Here is a 10,927-nt window from a genome sequence, read left to right as displayed (position 1 = left end):
GATTGGAACCTCCAAATAAAACATTTATTTACCCCCGGGTTTTCCCTAACGGGCCCTTTTCTTGTTCCCTTTTTGAAGGTTCAAATTTTTGGAAAAGAGGTTTCAATAATCTTTGGGCTTCCTCCAAGGGACTTAGTTTCTTTAATCACAATCATGATCATGTTGAGCCTGGACGTTGTGTCTTTGAAGCAGTTGAGATCCTCATGCCCATAAACATATAAAGCATTGTTAGACATTAAGAAATAAAGCTATTAATGAATTGAACATGAACATTATTTTGATGTTTGATCAAATGAACTAGGTGAGCAATACAGGCCCTTTGTGCTTTGGCTATGGTCATTGGTCATGGCCTCAAAGTTTTGGGGGGGGGGGGGGGGGGGGGGGGGGGGGGCGGGGCGGGGTTATAATGAAATCAGCTCGTCCGTCTTTGTCTGGCTATGCATTCACTCATTTTTCAACAGATCTTTTCAAAATTTTGTGGAAATGTCCAGTACAATGTACATGCCCTCTGAAAAGATTTTGCATTTTTACCCATTTTCAAAGAGTTATTCCCATTTTCTGGCTATGTATTTGCTTAGTTTTCAATGGGAATGACTGGTAAAGTATGCAGTTGTGCTCCCTGTAATAATTTTGCATTTCAAGCCCTTTTCTAAATTCAATTTTGTCCGTCTATGCATAATTCGCTCAGTTTACAACTGATTTTCTTCAAAATTTGTGGCACTGGCCAATACAATGTGGATTTTGCATATTTTTCTCTTTTCAGGGAGTAACAGTGTGCTCCATTTATATAAAATATACACAAATTTGTCTTGGAACAGACCAGCTAGGAATGGCCGGGACAATATGAAGTTGTATCACCTGAAATGATTTTGCATTTTCACCCCTTTTAAAGAGCTATGCCCCTTTAAATAAATACAATCTTTCCTAGTTAAATTGAAATGTTTGTTGTTGCCATGGTAACTGGTCACTATTAACAGGTTTTTATAGTCCAGACAACTCCTCCTAGACTTGTAGACTTACCTTACATTTGGTTTGGACCACCATAACATACAGCTGTTAATTGGTGATGTTCTTCTAGTTTACAGTATAATGATGCGATGATCATTCAATAGCCATTTTGAATTTAACATCTTTGAAAAAAATGTATCTGTTTTGGATGATTATAAAATAAACCGTTTGTGTAAATTTAATTAAATGTGGTTTAAAGATTATGTGTTTACGTTAATTACATATGTAACACAACTTTATTAATCATATTGTACATTTAATGAATCATATAAAAAAAAAAACTCTATACAATCTGAAATTCTAAAAAGCGACCAATGGAGTCAAGTTTAGAAAGAGTCCACTGTATTGTTGTTACATAGACTAACCACAAAAGTTTGTACCCATGGTAAATTTCAAAGCTTCGAACCAAGAATGAAAATACACATGATTATTTGATATTATGCAATACAAAATATATATATACATTTATCCACAGGACGTGGTGTTATAGGTTTACTGATTGTCTTTTTGTATCCAGTACAAAATATCATGACTCGTCACTGTTAACAGGTAATTGATGATGTCGACTATTATGAGAATTACAAGAAGAACGAGAGAAGGGCTAATGTATACTATGGTCAGACAGAGAAGCTGCTCATGCATCAGTTTATTTGGGTAAGTGTAAGTTTATTTGGGTAAGTGTAAGTTTATTTGGGTAAGTGTCAGTTTATTTGGGTAAGTGTCAGTTTATTTGGGTAAGTATCAGTTTATTTGGGTAAGTGTCAGTTTATTTGGGTAAGTGTATTTGGGTAAATATCAGTCTATGTTGTTAAGTATCAGTCAATATTGGTAAGTAACATTTTCTCATATATATCCATAGTACAGAGTGGTACATATAGTACAGATATGTTACTCTGTACTATATGTACCACTCTGTACTATATGTACCCACTCTGTACTATATGTACCACTCTGTACTGTATGTACCACTCTGTCCTATATGTACCACTCTGTACTATATGTACCACTCTGTACTATATGTACCACTCTGTACTATATGTACCCTTTGTACTATATGTACCACTCTGTACTATATGTACCACTCTGTACTATATGTACCACTCTGTACTATATGTACACTCTGTACTATATGTACCCACTCTCTACTATATGTACCTCTGTACTATATGTACCACTCTGTACTGTATGTACCACTCTGTACTGTATGTACCACTTTGTACTATATGTACCACTCTGTACTATATGTACCACCCTGTACTATATGTACCACACTGTACTATATGTACCACTCTGTACTGTATGTACCACACTGTACTATATATACCACTCTGTACTATATGTACCACTCTGTACTGTATGTACCACTCTGTACTGTATGTACCACTCTGTACTATATGTACCACTCTGTACTATATGTATACTCTGTACTCTATGTACCACTCTGTACTATATGTACCACTCTGTACTATATGTACCACTCTGTACTATATGTACCCACTCTGTACTGTATGTACCACTCTGTACTCTATGTACCACTCTGTACTATATGTACCACTCTGTACTGTATGTACCACTCTGTACTCTATGTACCACTCTGTACTATATGTACCACTCTGTACTATATGTACCATTCTGTACTGTATGTACCACTCTGTACTGTATGTACCACTCTATGCTATGTGTACCACTCTGTACTGTATGTACCACTCTGTACTGTATGTACCACTCTGTACTGTATGTACCACTCTGTACTGTATGTACCACTCTGTCCTATATGTACCACTCTGTACTATATGTACCACTCTGTACTATATGTACAACTCTGTACTGTATGTACACTCTGTACTATATGTACAACTCTGTACTATATGTACCACTCTGTACTATATGTACCACTCTGTACTATATGTACCACTCTGTACTATATGTACCCACTCTGTACTGTATGTACCACTCTGTACTCTATGTACCACTCTGTACTATATGTACCACTCTGTACTGTATGTACCACTCTGTACTGTATGTACCACTCTGTACTCTATGTACCACTCTGTACTATATGTACCACTCTGTACTATATGTACCATTCTGTACTGTACATATGTATGTACCACTCTGTACTGTATGTACCACTCTATGCTATGTGTACCACTCTGTACTGTATGTACCACTCTGTACTGTATGTACCACTCTGTACTGTATGTACCACTCTGTCCTATATGTACCACTCTGTACTATATGTACCACTCTGTACTATATGTACACTCTGTACTATATGTACACTCTGTACTATATGTACCACTCTGTACTATATGTACCCTTTGTACTATATGTACCACTCTGTACTATATGTACCACTCTGTACTATATGTACCACTCTGTACTATATGTACCACTCTGTACTGTATGTACCACTCTGTACTATATTTACCACTCTGTACTATATGTACCACTCTGTACTATATGTACCACCCTGTACTATATGTACCACTCTGTACTATATGTACCATTCTGTACTGTATGTACCACTCTGTACTGTATGTACCACTCTATGCTATGTGTACCACTCTGTACTGTATGTACCACTCTGTACTGTATGTACCACTCTGTCCTATATGTACCACTCTGTACTATATGTACCACTCTGTACTATATGTACAACTCTGTACTGTATGTACACTCTGTACTATATGTACAACTCTGTACTATATGTACCCACTCTGTACTATATGTACCACTCTGTACTATATGTACCACTCTGTACTATATGTACCACTCTGTACTATATGTACCCACTCTGTACTGTATGTACCACTCTGTACTATATGTACCACTCTGTACTGTATGTACCACTCTGTACTCTATGTACCACTCTGTACTATATGTACCACTCTGTACTATATGTACCACTCTGTACTGTATGTACCACTCTGTACTGTATGTACCACTCTGTACTCTATGTACCACTCTGTACTATATGTACCATTCTGTACTGTACATATGTATGTACCACTCTGTACTGTATGTACCACTCTATGCTATGTGTACCACTCATGTATTGTATGTACCACTCTGTACTTTAGTACAATCTGTACTATGTACCACTCTGTCCTTATGTACCACTCTACTCGGTACCACTCGTACATTATGTACCACTCTGTACTGTATGTTACTATCTGTACCGGGGGGGCCTTGTACTATATGAACAACGGGTACGGGTAAGGGACCACGCGGTGCTGGGTATGGGTAAACGGGGGGGTCTAGACTAGTAGGTACCGGGGGGCCACTCGGGACTAGAGTAGCAGACACAAGCGGTGGCGGACTAGATAAGGTTGACCGAGGGCGTTGTACGTATGGGACGGGTACCGGGACGAGAGGTACCCTGGGTACGCTAGGTACAACGCTGTACGATATGTCCCGTCTCTCAACGCTGGACTATATGTACACGCGTGGGTACTATATGTACACTCTGTCTATACATGTACCGGACTCTGTACTAGATATGGTATAGCCGAGGAGGGGCTTGTTGATGTACTATAGTGTTAGCACCTTGGGTACCAGTATGGAGGTGGTGGCGACGGGGGAGGGGGGGAGGGGAGGGGACTCTGTACTATATGTACCACGCTGTACTAGATGTACCACTCTGTACTATATTACCACGTGCGTTACTGTATGGTACCGGACGGTCTGGGTAGCTGGCTATTGAACGCGACTCGGGTGACAGATAGTATTCGGGTCTCGGAAGGGTCCGCTGTACTGGGAGGAGATACGTTACCGGGGGGGGGGGAGCTGGCTTTACTGGAGTGATACAAAGGAAGGGTCTTGGTACGATGAGGGTGGGTAGCCTCGGACGTAAGGGAGTAGCCCTGCTTGTAAATATGGTACGAGAGAAAACGGCGAATGATAACGATAATAAAGGAAGTACCACTCTGTAAGGTACTAGGCATGAATTGGTACACTCGTCTGTTAGTCCGGAGGAGAGAGGATGGGGAGCGTCTGTTCTGTCGTGACGTCTTAACCGGGCACTCTGTGCTCTCTGAGGTCGGGCGACTTTGGAATATGACGCGTCTGCAAGGGCCCTTTTACATGGTGTTTACACCTCCGGCCTCCGGAAATTTAATAATTCATACATTTCACAAAGTACACAACGGGCGGGCGGTACAGTTGGTGGTGTTGCCTGGTAGGCGGGGGGGGGATGCCATTATGGCCCTGTGCACACAGGTTCTCATCAGGTGATGATCTGAACAACCGAAGGGACGATCAAAAGGACAAGTCATGTAGGGAGATTCGGTAAAACAAGTCAAATATCAGGTGCGTAATGGACTACCAACAAAAAATAAGAATCGTTATGAACGGGAGCATGGCCTAAATGTAAGGATGCATGAATCAATCTATCGATGTTGATAATTGTTGGGAGTTTATATTCTTATTAAACAGTTGAGTTGTTGAAGGATAGGTAGATGGAAAGTAGAATGTACGGAGTTTTTTCTGCAGGGTCTGTTAATTGTCCCTTTTAAACCCACAATTCCAAAACTTTCTCTGAGAGAAAAAATGATCGCGATTGTCGAATCTATATATGAGAAATGCCGCGAGAATTATGGGGAGAAATGGGACAAACTAAATAGCATGTAGCTGGTAGTGTCACATTGCCTGAGAATGTGGTTTGGGCCCGGCATCAAGGGGACCCTCCAACCGTTAACAATAGAGTCACGGAAGAGGCGGTGGGTCATCAAAATGTGACAGAACTGAGATGGGTGCTTAGTTTGTAGGTTGATAGTAAGAAGAGCACTTGAGATGCTAATTTTTCATAAACCAACAAAAGGCGGAGCGTCAGTATCAAGACTGATGCCAAGGGCGATGGTATGAAAATATTACAAGCCAACGGTCCAGCCTATTTTTTTTTAGGGGATCTAACAAGAAGGGCAGTGTAGCGGAAAATGCCGGCTGACATAGGTGGAGCTGGACGCGATCAAGCGGGGCACGTCTCTCTCTCAGTAAGTATAAACCCACTGTCCTCTCGCAGAAGGGGTCATAAAACATCACGTTCGTCTCTCAGGAAGGATAAACAGCAACCGTCGCTGGCGGTCAAGTAAGTATAACACGGGGCGCACACGTCTCTCGTAAGTATAAACATCACAGTCGTCTCGTTCAGTAGTATAGACATCACGTCTCTCTCAGTAAGTTAAACAGTGCACTGGCTCTCGCACCCCCTTTTTTTTCTTTTTTAAAATTTTTTTTAAATTTTACCACCCCCTTTATTTTTAATAATTGTAACCCCTTTATGTTAAACTAAAAAATTGAAAACCAAAAAAACTTTGATACTATATTGTACACCTGGGTTTACTTTTAAATTTGAAAAAAAACCCATCTTTTTTTTTCCCCCCTTTTTTTTTTTTTTTTTTTTTTTTTTTTAAAAAAAAAAAAAAAAAAAAAAAAATTAAAAAATGACGCTAGTTACATTTGATTGAATTGAAAACCAATTGTCTATTTCATAAAAATTTACTCAACATGGGGCATGTAAAAATATTAACCACTTTAACTGTTTTTATTGGAAATGTTTATTATCTAAAAGCGTCTTACATAGTGGCCTCCCATAATATTGCTCCAAAAACACAGGTCTCCAGTAGTATAAAAAGCCCTATAAAAAACAAAAGGTCTCCCTAAGTATAAATGTCTCTAGTATAAACAATTAATCTCTTAGAAGGGATAATCGTTATCCTTTTAAAACTTTTCTAGAATTAAAATATTTTCTCAGTAGTTAACAACCTTCTCTAGAGATAAAATTTTCATAAGTATAAACATCATGCTCTCTCATAAGAATAATAACATCGCTGCTCTCTCATAAGTTAAACCTCACCGCTCCTCCAGTAAGTTTAAACACACCGTCTCTTCAGTAGTTAACTGTTTCTCAGTAAGTAAAACACACGTCTCCCTCGTAGTAAACATCCATAGTAATACCACTGACCTGAAATGAAATACAACAATGAATAATCCATGATGAAATAATAATTTGACCTTATTAAGCGCCCATTACATTTGATATTCCATCAAATCACCATCTACCAATAAATCAACAAATATGGCTACAAATTGGAAGTTTAATGTTCTCAGAATATACATTTTTTTTCAGATTAAAGCATCCATTTTCCAGTAAAAATCTAAAATCCAGACTTCACCTCAGTTTAGTTGGTTAGATCCATTACCTTCAAAGTTAAAATCGGTTCCCCAAAGAAAAACATTTCGATTTGGGGTAAGAAAACAATCAGTATTTCAGTGTTTTAACTACGGTTCTTTCGGTGTATAAGATCCTTGTTCTCCGGTGTATAAAATGTGTTTTAGGTGTATAACATACGGTTTATGGTGTAAAAAATAGTGGTATAGAATATGTTATATAAAAATGGTTTTTGAAAAATACAGGTATGAACAGGTGAAATGATTACGTGATATATAAAATGTATGTATCAGTGTATATAATTGATTATTGTAAGTGATCCATTTTGTATCCATAATATGGTTATATATGGCTAGTCTTGGTGTATTATGGTTTCAGCTAATTGTTTTTCCAATGGTGTAAGAAAATCCACGTGAAATAATGTGTTTTCTCGGTTCCTCTTTATGGTCTGTCATACCCAGTGTTGAACCCTCCATTAGATAACCCAGTTAGATATTTGGGTATGAAAATTGAGTATTGGTGATGATATCCGTGTATGTATTTTTGTTGATTCGGTGTTGTAAGGTGTTGTACGTTGACATACTGGTGTATGTATGGGATGATTATGGTGTATGTTCTGGGCATCGAGGTTTTAAAAACCACCTTGGTATAATGGTGTATGATATTGGTGTAGGATAAAAGGGTGTATAATATACGGGTGTATGAATATACGTGTATGTATTGGTGTTGATATATGGTGTATGATAAAAGGGGGTATGAAATACGGTATGATAATGGTGTATATATATGGGTATAATTACGGGTAGGATATATGGTGTATATATATGGTTTTATGATATACGGTTGATATTGGTGTTGATATAGTGTATGGTTGATATATGGTTATGATAACGGTGTATGATATTGGTTATGATATACAGTGTATGATATACAGTATGATATTGGTGTTATGATTAGGGTTATGAATATATGGTGTATGTTTATACAGTGTATGATATAGGGTGTATGAAAATATGGTTGTATTTAAAACGGTGTAGATACGTGTATGATATACGGTGTATGATATTGGGTATGAATACGGTGTATGAATACGGTGTATGATATACGGTGTATGATGATATGGTGTATGATATAGGTGTATATATTGGTATGATTAGGTGTATGATACGGTGTATGATTTTTGGGGTTTTGATACGTGTATATATTGGTTAATGAATACGGTATATTATGGTGTATTGATATAGGTGTATGATTAGTGTATGATATAGGTGTTGATATATGGGGTATGATATACGTTGTATGTATTGGTGTAGGATATAGGGGTTATGATATACGGTGTATGATATGGTGTATGATATTGTGAAATGAATATAAGGTATTAAATGGGTTGTATGATATCGGTGTATATAATGGGTATGGTTATCTAGGTATGTTTACAGGTGTATGATATATGGTGTAGTAATTGTGGTATAGATATAGGTGTATGATATACAGTGTATGATATGGGTATATGGTGTTAATGGGATATAGGTGATGATATACGGTGTATGATATATGGTGGTTAAAATGATATAGGTGTCAATAGATAAAACGGTGTATGAATACGGTGATGATTTGGTGTTATGATATACGGTGTATGATATACGGTGTTTATGGTGTAGGGATTAGTGTATGAATACAGGTTTATGATATATGGTGTATGAAAATAGGTGTATGATATACGGTTTTTTGTTATATTATGGTGTTGATGAATGGGGTGTTTTGATATCATGGTGTTATGAAAATGGTGTATGATTAGGGTTATATAGGGTTGTATGATATACGGGTGTTAAATGAGTTTTATGGGTGTTGTTTAAATGGTGTATGATAATGGGTGTATATTTTTGTAACGTTATATATATTGTATGTTTATTGGTGTATGATATATGGTGTATGATATACTTTGTATGATTTGGTGTATGTATATGGTATGATATACGGTGTATGATTTTGGTGTATGATATAATGGTGTATGATAGTGGTGTATGATATACCAGTGTATGATATATGGTGTATGATTATATGGTGTATTGATAGACTGGTGTATGATATATGGTGTATGATATATGGTATATGATATACTGGTGTATGATAGGTGGTGTATGATATAACGGGTGTCTGATAATGGTGTATGATATACGGTGTATGATATATGGTGTATGATATACGGTGTATGATATATGGTGTATGATATACAGTGTATGATATATGGTGTATGATATATGGTGTATGATATACAGTGTATGATATATCGGTGTATGATATATGGTGTATGATAGATGGTGTATGATATACAGTGTATGATATACAGTGTATGATATACGGTGTATGATATATGGTGTATGATATATGGTGTATGATACATGGTGTATGATATACAGTGTATGATAGATGGTGTATGATATATGGTGTGTGATATACGGTGTATGATATATGGTGTATGATATACAGTGTATATATGGTGTATGATATACAGTGTATAGATGGTGTATGATATATGGTGTATGATATACGGTGTATATATGGTGTATGATATATGGTGTATGATATACAGTGTATATATGGTGTATGATATATGGTGTATATATGGTGTATGATATACAGTGTATGATATATGGTGTATGATATACAGTGTATGATATTGGTGTATGATAGATGGTGTATGATATACAGTGTATGATATACAGTGTATGATATATGGTGTATGATACATGGTGTATGATATATGGTGTATGATATACAGTGTATGATAGATGGTGTATGATATATGGTGTATGATATCGGTGTATGATATACAGTGTATGATATATGGTGTATGATATATGGTGTATGATATATGGTGTATGATATATGGTGTATGATATACAGTGTATGATATACGGTGTATGATATATGGTGTATGATATATGGTGTATGATACATGGTGTATGATATATGGTGTATGATATACAGTGTATGATAGATGGTGTATGATATATGGTGTATGATATACGGTGTATGATATATGGTGTATGATATACAGTGTATATATGGTGTATGATATACAGTGTATATATGGTGTATGATATACAGTGTATGATATATGGTGTATGATATACAGTGTATGATATACAGTGTATGATAGATGGTGTATGATACATGGTGTATGATATACAGTGTATGATATTGGTGTATGATATATGGTGTATGATAGATGGTGTATGATATACAGTGTATGATATACAGTGTATGATATATGGTGTATGATACATGGTGTATGATATACAGTGTATGATAGATGGTGTATGATATATGGTGTATGATATACGGTGTATGATATATGGTGTATGATATCGGTGTATGATATACAGTGTATGATATACGGTGTATATATGGTGTATGATATATGGTGTATGATACATGGTGTATGATATACAGTGTATGATATATGGTGTATGATATCGGTGTATGATATATGGTGTATGATATACAGTGTATGATATATGGTGTATGATATATGGTGTATGATATACGGTGTATGATATTGGTGTATGATATACAGTGTATGATAGATGGTGTATGATACATGGTGTATGATATATGGTGTATGATATATGGTGTATGATATATGGTGTATGATATACGGTGTATGATATACAGTGTATGATATACAGTGTATGATATATGGTGTATGATATATGGTGTATGATATCGGTGTATGATATACAG

General features: G+C 36.5%; 1 protein-coding gene across 1 annotated transcript in view; it reads left to right on the top strand.

Moving 5' to 3' along the window:
- Positions 1-1,557: 1,557 nt before the first annotated feature.
- LOC117320700 (E3 ubiquitin-protein ligase RNF216-like) overlaps positions 1,558-10,927 on the top strand; it is a gene marked incomplete at both ends in the record, with an annotated part of 30,680 nt that continues 21,310 nt past the window's right edge. The window contains one exon of the mRNA XM_033875213.1: positions 1,558-1,662. Coding sequence (XP_033731104.1) covers positions 1,558-1,662 — 105 coding nt within the window. The remainder of the gene's footprint in view (positions 1,663-10,927) is intronic.

The sequence above is a fragment of the Pecten maximus genome, unplaced genomic scaffold (genome assembly GCF_902652985.1).
Source record: "Pecten maximus unplaced genomic scaffold, xPecMax1.1, whole genome shotgun sequence".
Lineage (NCBI taxonomy): Eukaryota > Metazoa > Mollusca > Bivalvia > Pectinida > Pectinidae > Pecten > Pecten maximus.
Note: the sequence above shows the minus strand (reverse complement) of the source record. Positions and strands in the feature narration are given on the sequence as shown.